The 19,681-nt window shown below is 34.9% G+C and overlaps 1 protein-coding gene across 2 annotated transcripts in view; it reads left to right on the top strand.

Moving 5' to 3' along the window:
- Positions 1-19,681, top strand: part of LOC132098884 (protein kinase C-binding protein NELL2-like) — a 45,485-nt gene that overhangs the window by 12,223 nt on the left and 13,581 nt on the right. For both annotated transcript variants that reach the window (XM_059505152.1, XM_059505151.1), the window contains exons 6-15: positions 24-96; positions 173-255; positions 901-1,029; positions 1,625-1,727; positions 2,244-2,335; positions 3,205-3,307; positions 4,612-4,746; positions 7,568-7,693; positions 14,510-14,632; positions 15,752-15,847. In XM_059505152.1, the coding sequence (XP_059361135.1) occupies positions 24-96; positions 173-255; positions 901-1,029; positions 1,625-1,727; positions 2,244-2,335; positions 3,205-3,307; positions 4,612-4,746; positions 7,568-7,693; positions 14,510-14,632; positions 15,752-15,847 (1,063 nt within the window). The remainder of the gene's footprint in view (positions 1-23; positions 97-172; positions 256-900; positions 1,030-1,624; positions 1,728-2,243; positions 2,336-3,204; positions 3,308-4,611; positions 4,747-7,567; positions 7,694-14,509; positions 14,633-15,751; positions 15,848-19,681) is intronic.

The raw sequence follows: 19,681 nt of genomic DNA, 5'->3' as shown, positions 1-19,681 counted from the left end.
CTTTCTTTCTGTCTTTCTCTCAGGGAGTGATGCAAGATGTTCAGTTGGTAGTCGTACCCCATGGATACATCATCCAGTGTCCAGATCTCAACCGTAGTAAGTGCATACTCTCAGAAAAAATAACTATGCACTTTGTTTACTTGCTGGTAATGCATTCCCTCTACTTTTGCAGCTTGTCCCACTTGTAATGATTTCCATGGGCTGGTTCAGAAGATCATGGAACTTCAAGATATTTTGGCTAAAACATCAAGCAAGGTACTGTAAGCTTTTAAAAAATGTTTAGCATTGGGGTACCGTGTCTTTAACATGATTTTGCTGCTTGCTTAGTTTTTATTATTCTGTGCTAATGCAAAACAGTTGTTCATTTTTGTCACAGTAACCTTAATTTCATTCTGTGCAATGAATTTAAATTTGTAATATAAAAATTTATTTAATCAATTTGCATTGGGGCTACATGACTAATAAATAAATCATTTGAGCAGGGAAATTCTAGTTTTCAGCATGAATTGTATGGGACTGGATGAGAAGTGTATTTGTTAAAATTAAGTGTTATTTTTTAGTTTTTGAGCAAAATGATAAAAGAGTTTAAATGACTTTAAATGAGGGCTACTATGTCAATTCTATTTCACTACTAGTTCTTATACTACAACTTCTCGAAAAATTTACATTTAATTCAGTCTGTTTCATTGTATTTAATTCTAAAATGTAAAATTGTTTTGTTTAATCTGTCTGTTTATAGTGAACACCACCAAAGCTGACTTTATCATAAATCTCTTATTTCCCTCTCCTTCTTAAATATTTTTTTTTTGCTTGCTCGACATTTTTTTTTATCGCCTCCGTCTACTGATTCATCATTCAGTCTCACCCTCTCTTCTTTCTCATGTCTTCATTGTGCTGTAGTTGGCACTTGCCGAAGAGAAGATGAAGTACTTGGATGGCTGTTACTGTGAGAGGACATGCACCCTAAATCGAGAGATATACAGGGACGATGATGCTTGGATAGATGGATGCAGAAACTGCACATGCTCAGTAAGTTCATGTATTGCCTGGATGGGGTGAATTAGGAATTTAAACAACAGATGGCTCTCCAAATTACAAACACAAGAACCGTTCACAATGAAAGCGATTTTCAGTGACAAAGCAACTGGAAGTCATTCCTTTTAGTAATAGCTGCGACGACATGAGTGGCAGTACAAATGATGCAAATTAGCAGTGATGTGATCTGACTACTTCTGCTGTTACTACTGTGGGAGCTTGTTTCCACAATATCCTACAGAGCCTCTAAGAGGCCAATGCCTTTGCATTCTCTCACAAAAGTATTGCATTTCCTCAAGAAACTTTGTTTTCACATGCAAAACATTTGGAATTCTCACAAAACTATTACATTCTCTTGAGAAACATTTGCATTCTCTTGACAAACGTTTGCATTCCCCTGCAATATGATTAAGTCCCCTCAAAAAACTTTGCATTCTCTCACAAAACAATTGCACTTTTTTTTTTACCATTACCAATTCCTTCCTTTGTGATTTGCCATCAGCATTCTGTCAGTTTATGTTGCAGAATCGTGTGATTATGAAGCTCTTTTATTGATGATGATGGTGGTGTGTGTGTTTTCCACCTACAGAATGGCACAGTGGAGTGTGAGAGTATTTTCTGCCCACCACCTCAGTGTCCCCCTGATACAGCTCCTATCTACATGCCTGGAGCTTGCTGTAAAGAATGCCAGCGTGAGTATACACACAAACACACACGAACAAAATTGAGGCCATGCGTCTATAAAGGTGCATATTTTTCTTCTCTGTCCCTTTGTTTCATGTTTGCTCCTTTATATCTCCATCATCTCTCTTTGCTATCTTTCTTTCCACCAAAATCTTTTATATAATCAAGCTGCGGTCTTGATAACAAACTGACCACATCCCTGTGTTGCTAGGATACCGCTGCCACAAATGCGAATGTCAACACACACAACACATTCACACATTTTCGCTGGTATCATTAATAATTCAAAACCAGTGTGCAGTGTGTAGTGTTTGAGTGAGCAGAGCTAATGTGCAGAAGCTAATAGCAGTTTGACTGATAACCAGGGCTTTATTTAACACTGCGCTCTGGTAGGCTTAATCTAACATGCTTGTCTGATCGATGCTTTGCATTCTAAAGCACTTTGTTTTGGCTCTTTCCTCTTAATTTCTTGTCTGGATCTTATTTTTGCTCTTTTCTTCTCTTTATAACTTTTTCGGCTTTAGCCGTGTGTCTGTTCAGAGGAAGAGTTTACGTGGAAGGTGATCGCAAGAGCGTACATGACTCTGAGGGAAACTGTCTGCTGTTCGAATGCAGGGTAAGAATTAGTGGAACTGCCAGTGATCTGAAAATGTTCAACAGACCCAGACAAATCAGACTTATTCCATAATTATTTGCACTTGTTTTTTTGAGAACAAAATTCAGAATTCTCTTGCCTGGATGTGCTAATTGGAATCCCATGAATAATCGGAATTCAGATTCTGCTGAAATCTGAATTCTGCTGTGAAGATTGTGCCTAGGCCTGGTTATGATTTGCAATCCCAAGCAGCATTTCAACCAGAATTTGAATTCTCCCTCGGCCTGGTTATGAATTTGAATTTCAGGCGGAATTTGAATTCTCTCTCGGCCTGGTTATGAATTTGAATTCCAAACAGCAGTTGAATTTAAATTCTGTCTGTGCCTGGTCATGAGTTTGAATTCCAAGCAGCATTGTAATTCAATATCTGTCTGTGCCTGGTTATGAATTAGAATCTCAGGCAGAATATTAAATCTGTCTCAGCCTGGTTATGGATTCAGGCAAAATTCCAGGCAAAATTTGAATTTAAAATTTGTCCGGTTATAAATTGGATTACCTGCAGAATTAGAATTCTGACTGAGCTTGTCTATAAATATGAAATCCAAGCAGCATTTTATTTTGAAAATCCATCTTGAGCTCTTAGCAGTGTTCTGGAACATGATAGCTGGTTCCTTGTTCATCCAAGCTGGTCATTAACTGGTTTATCCAAATGTTCCAAAAACCATCTAGACTATCATGGAAGTTGGTGTGTTGCTTGAACCATCTTAGACCAGCTTAAAATCAGCTACCATGTTTCAAAACTAGCATCTAGCATCAGAAGTTGGATTTTCCCAGTTTGCAGTTTTATTTGCAGGATAAATTGAATAAAAACTTTGTTTGTGTGTTTGCAGGATCGAAGTATGCGTAGGGTTGAGATCACTTCTTGTCCAGAGCTAAACTGCCCGGAGTCAGAGCAGATCACACTCACAGACCGCTGCTGTAAAGTGTGCAGAGGTGCGACACACTAACACATGCAGAAACAACACACACCCTCTACGCTCAACTGATTGGATTCATATTAAGGGCAGCCACCTTTGACCACTGCACACACAAACTAGATTTGTGCTCAATAACAAGCCTTGACTGTGCATGACACCACTCATCTATTTTTGCAGTCTTCACACATATAATTGCACACACATGACACCTAGTTTAAAAGTGACTTTAAAGGGCAGCATATGCTCAACTTTTCAAAACCTTTCATAGTTCACAGAGCATGTTTTCTACAAAAAACGTCTGACATGTTTGTGTTTTATGTGGCTTTGAGAAAGTGAAAGAGCTATGCCAAGTCTTAGCGGTCAGACTGAGACATATTTCCAGAAATGCAAATTGAATAGGATTTCAAACCACATATGAATGTAGTTCCAAACAGATTTGTACAATTTGAATTTCATGTGATTTTTTTGCTTGTTCCTATGCTAAATATGATCGAATTCCAATCGGATATGCACAAAAATCGGATTTGGACTGACACTTCTGAACTGTTTGTAAAATTGTTTTGTTAGGGTTGCTTTTTGTTTAGTTTTTGCTTTTTGTGTTTAATTTTAATAGTTTAATTGTGTAATTTATATGAATATATAAGTGAATGTACATCTTTTTTTATATCTTCACTCTCTATTTTTAAAGGGTCCTGCTGTATGACAGGTTACTAAAACGACAAACAGACCATTTATTCTCTCTATTAATTTGAGATCATATATTCAAAATATACTACTCTTAACAATGATTTTTATCAAATGTTCAAGTTAAAATATCTAAATCCCTAAAAACAAGATCAGCTTATTTGTGCAATCAAAACTGCATAAACTGCATATTAATTTTGTTCACTTGTTTTAAGTATAAACAAGTTAAAAATAAGTCCAATAGTACAAAATACATTTATATTTAAGAAATAATTTCTGAAAACAAACCTTAATATCTTATGCAAAATTGCTTCACAAGTAAACTCATTTTGTTTAATGAGATTTGTTGAGACAAGTTAAAAAAAGACCAATTAAAAGCTCATTAAGAAGTAATTTATTAAAAATTATAAAATAATTGGTAAAATGCTTTTTAAAATGATTTTAGATAATTTAGTAATGCCCCAAAAGTGTTTTGCATCTACTAGCCAGGTGTATGTGAACAAAAAATCCTCCCAGTTGAATGTAAAGTGTGTATTAACTACAATACATAGGGTAAATTGTGTAAATATAATGCATAAATTATAAATATCAGATTATGATAGCATAGCACTTCTACTCTATCTATCTCAATTTTAGGGCACGATTTTTGTGCTGAGGTTCACAGCCGCACTTGCGTGGAGAATTCGGACTGCATTAACCTAGAAGCAGGAGCTTTCTGCAGCTGTAAAGAAGGTTACCATGCACTCAGGGACGACAGCGCCTACTGCCAAGGTATTAAACTCCCAAAGATGTGTTTCTAAACACTATACAAACAAAAGAAACTCTAAATCCATCAAAACCTTCATAGCGGTTATTTGACCCCCCACAGATTTGCTTGCTAGTAATTTCTGTTTTGTATAAGCAAATAACGGCTTTCACAAATCACTAAATTGCCTGCAATCACAGATGGAGGAGTTGCCGACGAAAGCTGTTGACTGGTGATTACTTAGTGTCTCGCAGAATTAATATTTCAGCACCGCTATTATCCTTACAGCTGTAATTAATGCATTGTGAACCCTAGAGTTCATGCTGTACGAGTGTGTGTTCAGATGTGAAGGAGGGTTCCTATGGCTCGCTGGCTTTTAATAGGCTGTACCCGTGTCTTAACATACATGGAAGCCCAGTGAGAATGAGACGGATATCTCCTTTCACACATAAATCCAATGACTATTTATAGTTTTACCTTAGTGTTGCTTGAAAACATGCAAGAGGTTTTCTTTTGGTTAGAAGGTTTCTAAGTCCTGTTAAAGGAATAATTCACCTGAAAATGTACTCACCCTTAGGCCATCCAAATGTAGATGAGTTTGTTTCATCATCAGAACAGATTTGGAGAAATGTAGCCTCATATCACTTGCTCACCAATGGATCCTCTGCAGTGAATGGGTGCCGTCAGAATGAGAGTTTAAACAGCTGATAAAAACATCACAATAATCCACAAGTAATCCACACAACTTCAGTCCATCAATTAACATGTTGTGAAGCAGAAAGTCTGTTATAAACAGTTTTGACTTCCCCTTTAGGATTTCAAGGCAGTTATTTGAAAGCAGTTTAATTGAAAACCTTAAGCTGTGAAAAATCTATTGAGATGACTGCACTTTAAAGTGATGCGGAGGCGAATAGCTTACTTTGTCTTAATGTGACTTTCACCTTTATCAGTGTGAGTCACAGTAGTATGCTTCCAGCATAGACAGTCAATAGACAATTTTGGGGGGAGTGACATTAGAAAAACTTTTGGTCACCAGAAATGCACAGAAAGCTTCTGTAAGTGTCTGAAAGAATTTACACAACACTGTTGTTACAGTAATGTGGCTCAAAGGCAAGCCTCAGTTTGACCTGCTGGGTCATAGTAGCACTCTTTATCAAGCACTGTTTGACTCGTTTAGCATTTGGAAAAATGCTGATCTTCCCTGTTTTGATACCAGGTCAGGAAAGATCCACAGAAACAGGGAAAAACCTCTTTATGTGTTTTTGCTTTCTGCTGCTGTTAATCAGTGGTTTATATTTGTCTCACACATTAAGCTGGGATAAAATAAAGTTTTTTAACATCAGAATTACAGAACTGACAATGGCCTCTATATGAAAGACTTTTTATCTTGTTAGTTTGTGGAACAATTCTGTATGTTTGCATGGACTGTTGCAGTCTGTAGTTGGTAGCAGCCTCAGGCTTATAAATGATAACAGTGCTAGTGCAGCACTGAAATCAACTTTACATTTTTAATTTGGGATTCATATCTTCTAGAACAAAAGTGGCCAAAAAAGGCATTACATTTTCAATTACAGAATAGAAGAGTGAATTTATTCTCCTAATTTTAAGTACTGAATTCTCCTCAGAAGACACATTGAGACAGATAAGACTTTAAAGATATTCTCACCACTATTCACTTTTAATCCAAACACACTGCTCTGATGGACTGATATTATGTTTTCACCATGTTAAAGAGAAAAATCGACTTTAACAGTCCATTGCTAAAGCTACTGGTGTGCAAAGGCTGTTATTATAATTATTATTTCTCAAAAAGTGTTTTATGCCTCTGCATTAATAAGACATGTTTTCAGAGTATGTATTTTTATTTTATTTTATTTTACTTATTTCTTATTTTATTTTATTTTATTTTATTTTACCTGCAGCCAAAAATGGACCCTAGATGGGACAAGTTGGTTGATTGCTTGGATGAATGGGTGGATTTTTATTTTTTAGAATAAATCTTAGAAAAAACTGTTTCCTAACAAATATCTGATTTAAGTTTTTTTTGCTATTGGGGTAAAAAAAAGATCAACTTAAAGATTTTTTTTTTTTTTTTGTAATCTGAAACATTTTCTTTTTTAATTTATCAAATATATCTTTATGGATATTAAAAAGATATTTTCTATTAAAGAAAAAGAGACAATATGCTGATTAAGAGCATGAGTTTGTGCTGTGTAGATTTAAACAGAAAAAATTGTGAGGAAGTTTATATAAAGCGTTCTTGAGGAGGAGAGAGTGGGTGGAACGAAACAAGTGTGTATCTATGAAAAGTATAAGAGAAAAATCTGGAGGCTGAGAAAGGGACAGAAAGTGAAAGGTCTAGAAGTGTTCTGTGTTTTGTTAATGCACTTTAAGGACTGGACTGAGTCACACATGCAGTACTATACATTATTTTCAAAAGATATTCAAACCACTTTCTCTTTATTATAGATGGATTTGTTTTCTTTCTATCATCAAGGCTGTTGAAGTTTCAGGTAGATTTCCAAGATGTTTAAAGCAGTAGTTTATTTACTTTTTTTCATGGAAGACAGGGAGTCATATGAGATTTGAGGCGACAAACGTATAATGGCATAAATTAATTAATTATAACAGTTTCCTGCAGTAGTGTGAACAGTAATGTTCTTTGTACAACAGAACACTTATGATGGAATGACTGGATCTTTCAGCACTCTTGACAAATGCTGCTAATTGATCACAGCTGCAGTGTGAATGGTGGATTTTGGCATTGCTTCTTCCCAAATGTTTTGCTTACCGTGTTGTGTTCGGGTCATAGTACAGAGTGTGTCTTGTGTTCTGCTGTGCTTGCAGATATCGATGAGTGTGCGGAGGGGAAACACTACTGCAGGGAGAACACAATGTGTATGAACACACCCGGCTCCTTTATGTGTGTCTGCAACAGCGGTTATGTCCGTATTGATGATTACTCCTGCACAGGTGAGTACAGAAATCATTAAAATGTGCTTTTTCGCCATGGAATTATTAACTTGAATCTCTTAGATGAGATCCATGGCATAATGTGTCTGGAGTGTTTATAATTAGGTCATGGTTCCAGGCAATTAAAATTTGATTAAAGAATCCATAAATTCATTTTATATGCTACATTCTGCACTCATTCACTAATTTTTATTCACTCATTAAAGAAATATGAGCATTTGTTAAGGAGTAGATCGATTTTTACAAATATTATAAGTAAAATCATTGAAGAATCTTAATTAAGTGAATTAATATTTGATTAAATGGATGCAGCTACTATATTTAATATTTTAATATAATAAATATTTTAATATGTAGTATTCCAAAAGTTTTTGAATAATTAATGCATATTTTAAAACTGTTTTTGAAAGTAGTTACTTAAATGCATCAAGACTGTTTTTATTTGATAAAAAATACAGTAATATTGTAAACTATAATTACAATTACATTCTTATATACTTTTTTTAGTTTTCTAGTTTTTGAAAGATAAATCTCTTTAATAAACTTTTGCTTTTATCTATTCTCTCTTTTTTTGCTTTTTTAATTTGAGTAAAACATTTCATTTAATTTTCAATTAATTTGATTTTAATATTTAAATAAATAAAATATATAATATATATATATATACAGTACAGACCAAAAGTTTGGACACACCTTCTCATTCAAAGAGTTTTCTTTATTTTCATGACTATGAAAATTGTAGATTCACACTGAAGGCATCAAAACTATGAATTAACACATGTGGAATTATATATGGAATAATATACATAACAAAAAAGTGTGAAACAACTGAAAATATGTCATATTCTAGGTTCTTCAAAGTAGCCACCTTTTGCTTTGATTACTGCTTTGTACACTCTTGGCATTCTCTTGATGAGCTTCAAGAGGTAGTCACCTGAAATGGTCTTCCAACAGTCTTGAAGGAGTTCCCCGAGAGATGCTTAGCACTTGTTGGCCCTTTTGCCTTCTGTCTGTGGTCCAGCTCACCCCTAAACCATCTCGATTGGGTTCAGGTCCGGTGACTGTGGAGGCCAGGTCATCTGGCGCAGCACCCCATCACTCTCCTTTTGGTCAAATTGCCCTTACACAGCCTGGAGGTGTGTTTGGGGTCATTGTTCTGTTGAAAAATAAATTATGGTCCAACTAAACACAAACCGGATGGAATAGCATGCGCTGCAAGATGCTGTGGTAGCCATGCTGGTTCAGTATGCCTTCAATTTTGAATAAATCCCCAACTGTGTCACCAGCAAAGCACCCCCACACCATCACACCTCCTCCTCCATGCTTCACGGTGGGAACCAGGCATGTAGAGTCCATCCGTTCACCTTTTCTGCGTCGCACAAAGACTCGGTGGTTGGAACCAAAGATCTCAAATTTGGACTCATCAGACCAAAGCACAGTTGTTCTAGAGATGTGTCTGCTGCTAGAACTCTGTGTGTCATTGAACTGGTCTCTAATCTGAGCTGCTGTTAACCTGCGATTTCTGAGGCTGGTGACTCGGATGAACTTATGCTCCGCAGCAGAGGTGACTCTTGGTCTTCCTTTCCTGGGGCGGTCCGCATGTGAGCCAGTTTCTTTGTAGCGCTTGATGGTTTTTGTGACTGCACTTGGGGACACTTTCAAAGTTTTCCCAATTTTTCAGACTGTCTGACCTTCATTTCTTAAAGTAATGATGGCCACTCGTTTTCCTGTACTTAGCTGCTTTTTTCTTGCCATAATACAAATTCTAACAGTCTATTCAGTAGGACTATCAGCTGTGTATTTACCTGACTTCTGCACAACACAACTGATGGTCCCAACCCCATTTATAAGGCAAGAAATCACACTTATTAAACCTGACAGGGCACACCTGTGAAGTGAAAACCATTTCAGGTGACTACCTCTTGAAGGTCATCAAGAGAATGCCAAGTGTGCAAAGCAGTAATCAAAGCAAAAGGTTGCTACTTTGAAGAACCTAGAATATGACATATTTTCAGTTGTTTCACACTATTTTGTTATGTATATAATTCCATATATAATTCCACATGTGTTAATTAATAGTTTTGATGCCTTCAGTGTGACTCTACAATTTTCATAGTCATGAAAATAAAGAAAAAAGGTGTGTCCAAACATTTGGTCTGTACTGTATATAATCAACATACAGACAAAATATAGTTTTGTTATTTTGTTTTGTTCTAATGATGTTTGTTTTATGCATCTTATTGAGCATTGTTTAACATTGCTTTAATAGTGCATGCATTAGTGGAATAATGAGAATAAAGGGAGAAACAAAAAAGTTGAGAAAGTTCAATTGGGGGGGTGGGGGTGGAGAGACAGCATATGCGACATTTTTCACTGATGGAAAGTACAGATGGTTTGTGCTCCTGATCTTTAACGCTATTAAAGCTAAAAAAGCTATTAAATCTCTTCAGGAGTGCAGGATAAGGAAGCAAAACATGATGCAAAGGAACAACTATGCGATAAATGAGCCTTAGTCCTTCTGTGACCCACTTTAAAACTGAATTAATTACAATGAAGAGGCCAGGAAGGTTTCTTTCTCAATAAATACACAAAAGCACAAAAAAACTGCACCTGGGCTGCAAGGTGCAATCATGGGCAACAACAATTCAGCTTTTATTTTGGAAACTGTTCAAGGTTTCTTTCTGCTGATCATCTCAGAAAGCCATGTGTGTTCAAGGCCAACTGCGTTGTTGTTATTTATTCTCATTATTTTTCACGTAGTCTGCATTACACAGACCTCGCTATCAAGTTCTGGGTAGATGACGACTTCTGTTTTCCTTATAATGCTGCATGTTGTTGTTTTGTAATAGAAAGAGCTGGACTGATTTATGAAGGAACAAGCTTCTTAATCTCATAGCTTTCACTGAGCAAGCCTCTAATGACCTGGTAATATGGTTGTGCTCAGCGGTTGATGAAAAAGCTTACAGAAATTGAAAAGCATTGAGTTTCAAACTTATGTAGAGTTATGGAGTCAATTATTGTATGGTTAAATTTGCCAGTCTAGAGCATTGTTTGGATACTGATCCATAAATGGTGTTTACAATGGCTGAAACTCTATTGATACTATTCTAGAATCAAAGATTTGTTGCAGAATCAGATTTGGCTTGTAATTTTTGAAATTGATCCTCTGAATGTGTGTCGTCATCTCAAAATGTACAGGTGAGAGATTTTTTTTAAAAACTATTTTAAATGCACACTTAGCTGCTTTTATATCCATTGAATGAAACCATTACTTGCAGCAGTTATAAGTTTAATTCTATATGTTGAATCTCTCATTCTTCCCTCTGGATCTGTTCCCCATTGATGATTGGTTGAAATCTTGGTGTCTATTGTTGATTGGCTCAAAGCTGTGTATCTGATTCTGTAATTACTTTGCATCTCAGTGAGACTGTCTTTTTTGATGGCAAAACATTATTATTTTCAATTATTCATGTGTGCTGTCACACAGAGAAAATTATTGCATATTTTGCCTATGGGATTATTGTGAGATAATCTTCAGTCTGCAGTCGCATCAATTGAAACTGTAATTCATTTAATATGAAGTTGCAATAGACGTTACCTGGTTTGAAACAAAAGCCCTTTTAATCAGTTGATCGTATTTTAATTTAAAACATCAGAAGTTATTGGAATTACTGTAATTATTTTAATTGCGTTCCACTGTTTCCATATCTGTCCCTTAAAGCTCTGTCTTGCCTTCATGATTGACTCACTGATATTTACTAATTACATCCTTTAACTAAGCAATGAACAAACTTGTAGGCATGATAACAGGTTTTGTCAGTTACATGAACAGTACCAGACATTTGTTGTCAAACAAGGAAAAGAATATATGCAGTTAATAACAGTAATTATGGGATTTCTATTTCTCCTTTCTCTCTGTCTCTCACAGAATACTTCATTAGTTCCTCTTGAGCAGTCAGCAGATGTTAAACTAAAAATGACGTTAGTCTCCAATCAGTTCATTTATGTGCTATTCTGGACAGAGCTGTCCATGTAAATGTCCCTTCAAAGATCAGAGAGATTTCACCTTATTAGGTTTCTACCAGGGGGAAGTCGTGGCCTAAAGAGAGAGTAGGACTCGCAATCGAAAGGTTGTGAGTTCGAGTCCCGGGCCAGCAGGAATTGTGGGTGGGGAGAGTGCATGTACAGTGCTCTCTCCACCCTCAATACCACGACTTAGGTGCCCTTGAAGCAAGGCATCGAACCCCCAACTGCTCACTGGGCGCCACAGCATAAATGGCTGCCCACTGCTCCGGGTGTGTGTTCACAGTGTGTGTATGTGTTCACTGCTCTGTGTGTGTGCACTTTGGATGGGTTAAATGCAGAGCACGAATTCTGAGTATGGGTCACCATACTTGGCTGAATGTCACGTCACTGTCACTATTTTTCAAGGAATAGTTCACCTTGAAATTAGAATAGCTATCATTTACTCACACTCATGTCGTTTAAATTCTGTGTGACTTTCTTTGCTCCAAAGTAGATGTTTTGAAAAACGTTCGTGCTGTTCTATTACATACAAGTGATCCATATGCATAATTCACTGTATTCAAAGTCTTCTAAAGCCATGTGATATGTTTGTGTAAGCAACAAACTGAAAAAAGCCTTTCCGCAACCATGGTCACCATTCACTTACATTGTGGAAAAGAGCAGCTTGGACATTCTGCTAAACAACTTCTTTTGTGTTTCACAGTATAAAGTGATATAGGTTTCAAAAGACATGAGGATGAGTAAATGATTTTATTCTTTGGATGAACTATCCCTTTCATGCACAAACACAACGAATCATCTTATCCAAATGTGATTTTGTTGCATGCTTGAGAAACAGCATTTCTGTCTGTAAGAACGAATATGGTTTTTGACACCCTGTGCAAGCGTTCAGACTGTACTGTATATGTATATATGTATATGCAAATGCAGCATAAAAACACACAGCCAATCAACATCATTCATCGGTTAAAGTGCGTTTTAATGAGATTATTTAATGACATTTTAATGAGAGTGATTAAAAGATCTGTGTTGTAAGATTTATGAATAAAGTAGATTAGGCAGTTTTGCTTCACTAGAGGATGGGTTTGAGAAAATGAAGTGACTTGCGTTGAAGAAAAAGACACCAGACAGGTGTAAACATTGGGATTTGGAGAGATAAAACAGAATATGTAACAGATATATATTTTTTTTCACCTGGTAGCTGACAGATCTGCCCATCTGGAAGATAGAAGGTACATGAATATGTGTGAGGCAGGGAGAGAAAAGCTTTGTTAATGTGAGTAATTAGGAGGATAATTGGTGTCATTTTAGCTGTCATGGGCAGATGAGTCAACGCAGATGAGAAATCAGACCACACAAACACGTCCACTGTGAGGGATTCATCTCAGTCAAACGCTGCTTGGCATGACTGTAATATAACTGATTGAGGTAAACAGAGCTTGTGTCAAGGGAGCCAATGGAGCTGATATTGGACCAAATTGTTTATTGGCTTTTTTCATACGTTCTTTTTTCTTTTGGATCTTCATATAAGATAAAAATGCTAAATAAATCCTTTGAAATGCTACAATTCAATTTAGGCATCACAGCATTATAATCTGCAATTTGAAAATCAGATATTGAGTCTTAGATTTGCAAAAAATTACATTGCAACTATTAGTGTTTTTAAATATTAATTAAGTGTTAGAAGGTTATCTGAATTTGCACAATTAAATATCTAATATAACATATAAATTGACCAACACTGATAAATTAAAAAATCTCAACAATTGGTCAACAAACGATATTGCATTGGCATATATTATTTATCCCCAATCAGTCCTCTCGGACCAAATAAAATATGATTCGTTTCCGAACTCCCGGCTGCGGTGGGAACATTTTCTCCCAAAGATATCTGCAGCAGAAGACATTTCATTGGCATTTTAAGTAGGCCGAGTGAAGCCTTTCTTTTAGTTTGGGGTCATCTGGAGGTCATCGTAAGACTGTGACATTGTGAGATGATTGCTGAATGTTTCATGATCAATTTCAATGCAAAATTGATTACTATTATTATAGTGTAAATAATATATGGACTGGTTTGCGTTCTTTATTATAAATCAAATGTTTAAATACAATATTTTACTGACTTATTTTAGTAATTTACTAGGAAATGAAAATTAAAACATAAAAAAGTTAAGTTTTTGCGTTGGTGACAAAAATAAACCTTGAATTTTAAATAAGAGTAAAAAATAATAATAATAATAATAAAAAGGCAAAGGCTCAAGAAATGAAAAAAAAAATGATGTTCATAAAAATATATACATTTCTACTTCAAATGCATGCTGTTCATTTGAATTATCTAATCAAAGAATCCTGATTTAAATATATATACATATATATATTTATATATATATATATATACTGAACATCATAAACTATAGCCCTTTTACAGTTTTTTGACTTTGATTCCCAAATAGAGAAAAAGACTAAGTGCATAAAAAACATTAATATTTGGCAGCATCTCAAATGCGCAGACAACCTTCAACTAAGACTGTGGCATATTATTTTTGTACAGTAGTGTCAGTTATTCCCTAAGCACCGTACTCATGCGCATCTGACTCCTACCCCTTTTAGTGTTTTTATTCTTTCTTTCTGTCTTTTTCTCCTTCCTTCTACTTGTTTTTCATCTTTGAAATGGAATTGTATTTCCTCTGAGAGAAACAGCAGCAAGGAAGATGGAAAGTGCAGAACGTGCAAAAAGTTTGAGGAAAGTGTGCAAACACACACTGATGCACATGCCTCTTGTGTTTTCAGAGCACGACGAGTGTGTGCGTGAACTGAATACCTGTGATGAAAACGCTCTTTGCTTCAATACGGTTGACGGACACAGTTGCTCCTGTAAACCAGGATACGTCGGTAACGGAACCGTCTGCAGAGGTAAGCACAAACATCTGAACTCTACACTATACACTGCACTGTCCCAGTACCAAAACTACAGTAAAAATTCTGGATTTTCAAAATCAAATTTAACTAATGTCACGATTAATATTAATATTAATATCAATGTATTTATAATGTTAAGGAGATAGTCAACCTTAAAAATGAAAATTCTGTCATTATTTACTCATACTTGTGTCTTTTTAAATCCTTATGACTTACTTTCTTCTCTGGAACTCATAATATTGGAGAACAGCATTGGTTTCCATTATGTGAAAAAAAAACAGACATTTCTCAAAATATCTTGTTTTACAGAAGAACAAAAGTTATACAGTTTTTGAACAACTCCATCAGTGAGTATGGACTATCCACTTAAATTAATATACTACTACTACTACTAATAATAATAATATGAACAAATTTAGTTAAAACAAAGTATTTCTCAATTTAAAAAACAATTTAATAGTCCAAGTAAAATAATAAAAATAAAGAGCAAAGAAATAAATAAGCAAATTGAACTTTAAACATGAACAGAACAAAGATATTTCTTTATGAATGATAAATAAAAAAATTATAATAATTAATAAACAAATAAATAACTAGTATTTTTAAATACGTTTGTCATAGTAGATATTTAAGTAATTATATCATAAGAGGATAATAAACAAAAGAACAAATTACAAGCAAATTAAAGAAATTTGAAATTAATTGTCAGGTTTATTAGACTGCATTTGCACCGGATGATCTAATGCATAATCCAGAATATTATATTTTCTTGCCAAGACCAGCATTTTGACTGAAAACGTTTTACTGTGCTTGACTGTTCACTCGCACATTTAGATGCATACTGCAAATACTACCATTACATTAACAAAAAAAACAAAAAAAGGATTGTAGAAACAATTTTCTTTTAGAAATTGCTAGTTAATTATAAAGAAATAGCAAGTAACAATTAAACTTGAAATTAAAAAAAAAAATATATATATATATATTTCTCACAGTGTACATCGCTATTCTGCAACCGTGCATTAGCTTAATTTTCAGAGACCTGTTTTTATTGGTATGGTGTAGTTCTGCTGAAATGTGTATTGACCCGTGTGTCTTGTGTTTGATGTGCAGTGCTGTGTGAGGGCCAGTGTCTCAATGGAGGTTCCTGCGTCTCTCCAGATACCTGCATCTGCCAGCAGGGCTTTACTGGAAAGAGATGTGAGACAGGTAAGATGCAATTAGGCCAGTGGAAGGACATTTCCTGTAACCTTTCAACAGCATTCAGAGCAAGAAATTGGAAGTGGAGAAAAGTGTACAGCATATTCTCATACTGTGATGTTGCCCCTCAAGTGTTTTCATATTATAATGTTGGAGTGAGTTGGTTGAAATATAGTGCTATAGGAGCTGCAGAAGCTTGGAGGAGAGATGATTTATTTTTGATATTTTCCAGGCGAGTGCGATACTTATCTCAGATGATTTCCAAGAATGTGAACATGTTCAAGGATGTCTCTATGTGGACTGTGTGATATTTCATGACACAGTGGATATGCATGTTTGCTAGGAATTTGATGACTAATGTCAAAGGATGATCTAAAGTGATGCTTGCAGAAATGCAATGAAAAATTGCTAAACTTATTCACTATATTTTGATGATTGCAAAGTATTTTAAAGTCTGTATTATAATACAGAATATAAACAAATGGGTGTTATTTATTTTATAAATCAACAAATGTAATAGATAAATGTAATCAATTTAATTATAAATGATAATAAATGTAAAAAAAAATTTTTTAAAGAAAAATATTATTACTTGGTATAACTACTTTTTATAGTATTTAGAATTATAGTAAAATTATTTAAATTTTAGTAGAAGTTAAATATTATTATATATTTAATTGTATTAATATATTACAATATGAATATAATTTAATGTAAATTAATATTAATATAAAATAATACTAAAAATTTAGTATTTTAATATAATTATTATAAAATTATTATAAAAATGTATTATAAAAGTATTTTCAGTAGTCAGTATGCTAGTGAAATTCTGATTCTCAATAACAAATTTAACCTCAAATTTAAGTTAAATATTAATATTTATATATATATATATATATATATATATATATATATATATATATATATATATATATATATATATATATATATATATATATATATTGTGATATCATATTTTGTTGTAATGTAATTTGAATATTAAGAAAGTTTGCTTATTATTCATATTTTGTGGGTAGAATGGTGAAGTTATGACGAAACTAATCGTCTCATACTGTTGTTCATTTTAATGACAAATCAGATTCCTGTATTTGAATATTTTATGTACTTATTTGTTGTTTTATTCACTGTTAATCACTGAGAACAATCCAAAGACAAAACAAGTTTTAAAGAGAAATAAGGAAAAAAAAGTAAGAAAAAATAAAATAAAAAGAAAGACCAGAAGACATATTATTATTTTTATTATCATTACAAAACGTATTAATTTATTTGAATGTCAATCAGCAAAATTCAGTGGTCAACTTTCAAGTATATGATACAGTGTTATCCAATACAGCTTATCGTTGTATATACTATATTCTGTCATCAATGCAGCTTCTATTCATGAAACCCCCCACAAACAGAAGTGAAACAGGTGTCATCACAGTTAAAATACATGTGTCTGATTCTGAAGATAGATGTCAGCTGTTTCCCCGACAACGTGTTGTAACCAAATGTGCCATGAAAGCATCAAGATATAGATCACATTTCTTCCATGTAATTTCAGTCTGTGTCCTAATCAATCACGACAAGTGACATGACAAGGTGTATTGCCTGTTGCTTTGTTTGTGTTTTTGTTACACTGCGTTGACAAGCCTGCCCACACCTCATAGCTTTACATTAAACATTAAGTATGTTCTGAAGGGCTGTGTATTGCACTTTTAGTGCTGACAGGAAAATTACTTGACACTGAAAACTTGTCATGGTGTGGACACGTTCTCCCTGGACTGGTGCAGAGTTGTACATGCAAAAATGAACACTGCAGAAAAATAATTTTGGAATCAGTATTTTGTGTTTTTCCATTTTATATAAGCTATAAGAATTTAGTTTTTAAAATATCAGAATGTTGTTTATGAACTTTGTGGTAATACGTATGGGCATGCATTAAAGTATCGATGATGTAATTAGTAATTCATTCTTTTTTAAAGTAACTTACCCAACACTGGTTCAAAGGATGTTTCAAAATTTCATTCAAAAACAAGCCAAAAATACAGAGATAGATTTTTTGTAGTGCAGGCTTGTGTTGGCAGGTATGGTTTCAAGCGAGCCACTGAATTTGGAACAGCAGAAAAAAGATGGACATGAGGCTTTTTTATGGCTCTGGGGATCGGTGTGTGTGTGTTTGAGATAGAGAGACAGAAACCTTAGAACCTTTTGCTCAATGTTACCCGGCAGGGCATCTGCCGTTGATGTTTTACAAACTGGTCCGACACCCACATGCTCCTATGTGTGAGTGACAGAGGAATGATGAAGAGAAAGAGAAAAAGAGGAGTGAGGAAAGAGGAAATGAGGAGGTATGGGGACTAAAGGAGACAGCTGGTGGAGAGATAGAGAGAAGATAGAGTGAGGTGTGGTTTGCGAGACACTGTGTGTGTGCTGAAAGCCTGACTCACCGTTCTTGGAGGCAGAACTGGCTGACACACAGACAAACTCACAGCTATGTTACATGGGTCAGGTTTTGCCTACATTGCAGGGACCAAATGTCTCCACAAGGAAGAAAAGTTTAAAATATCTACACAGGGATTAATACGCTTAAAACGCTTAATAAGCATTCCAAAACAGTTATTTCAAATATTTTATATTCTGATTTTATTTTACAAAAACTATAAATGTTTATAAAGACTTTGAAACCCACAAAAAATATTTTTATTTCAATTAAATTTGTTCATGAATTTGTGAATTACAGAGAGAAATTACCAAAAGAATAAGGACCAAAAAGGGGGAGAAAAAAACTTTTAGTTATGTTAAAGAGGTCTCATCGTTTTGGGGTTTGTGGTATTTTTCTGTATGTATGAGAGATAGACTATGCGCTTAATGCTTGTTTGGTGCGCTCAGCCGTCTGTAATCCCTCACAGTTTCCCCACATGTTTGATTTCTTCCTCTGAGGGGAAATATAATGTTATGACAAAATCACAAAGAGGATAAATATTGCACAAACAAACATGAGAGGCAAGGAAAAGTCTGTTCTCTGTCCCTTTGAAACCTCCTATCCCTCCGCTAAAAGAACTGCATTATTAAACTCTCCATTCTTGTCAGTAAGACTCTCTTTCTCTCTCTATCTCTCTTTTTTTTTTTTTTTAATCTATGCCAGCTTGATGTTGGCATATATGGCCAACTTCGGTAACACTCTCTACCAGTTCTGTAAATGCAGAGGAAAACAGGTAAAACAGAGGAATAATTTGATAAGAGTATTGTGTTTTATTGTTATTCTGTCTGTTTAATGAGAGTAATCGGCTGAAGCAAAAAGACTCAGAATTGTCTTCTCCATCAAATATCCTGTCGCAGAGATGCTTTCTGAATAGAAATGCTGTGAGGGAAGCTCTCTCTCTCGCTGTCTTTTTATCTTCCTCTGAAAAGGAAACTGTAGGGAGTCGCATTTCCTTTCATATTTCAGCTCTTACCTCTTAGAAGATTGGCACCATGTATTATCCATCAGATTGGCTCAGATGCTTCACACAAGCTCTGTTCATAAAGGAAACCCAATTATAGCTGGTCCTCAGGGGTTAAACGCCCTGGGCTCAGGGGTCTTTCCTCTTAAACAAGACGTTTCTGCAGGCTACTTGTTAATTCTTTATGTGATGGGTGTATAGCAAGGAGATGTAAGCATCTTCAACTTGCAGTCTTGCGAAAAAATGGTTGCGGTCTGTCGCTGAACTCCTTAACTGTGTCTTTGTACCAGGATGGGAGTCTCAAGAAGTGTTTACTCATAATATAAAGCTAGAAAGTAGCCCTACCTCTATTCAATTTTAATGAGAATATCTTCCGAAGCTAGTGAGACAATCC

Source organism: Carassius carassius, chromosome 22 (genome assembly GCF_963082965.1).
Source record: "Carassius carassius chromosome 22, fCarCar2.1, whole genome shotgun sequence".
In the NCBI taxonomy this organism is placed as follows: domain Eukaryota; kingdom Metazoa; phylum Chordata; class Actinopteri; order Cypriniformes; family Cyprinidae; genus Carassius; species Carassius carassius.
Note: the sequence above shows the minus strand (reverse complement) of the source record. Positions and strands in the feature narration are given on the sequence as shown.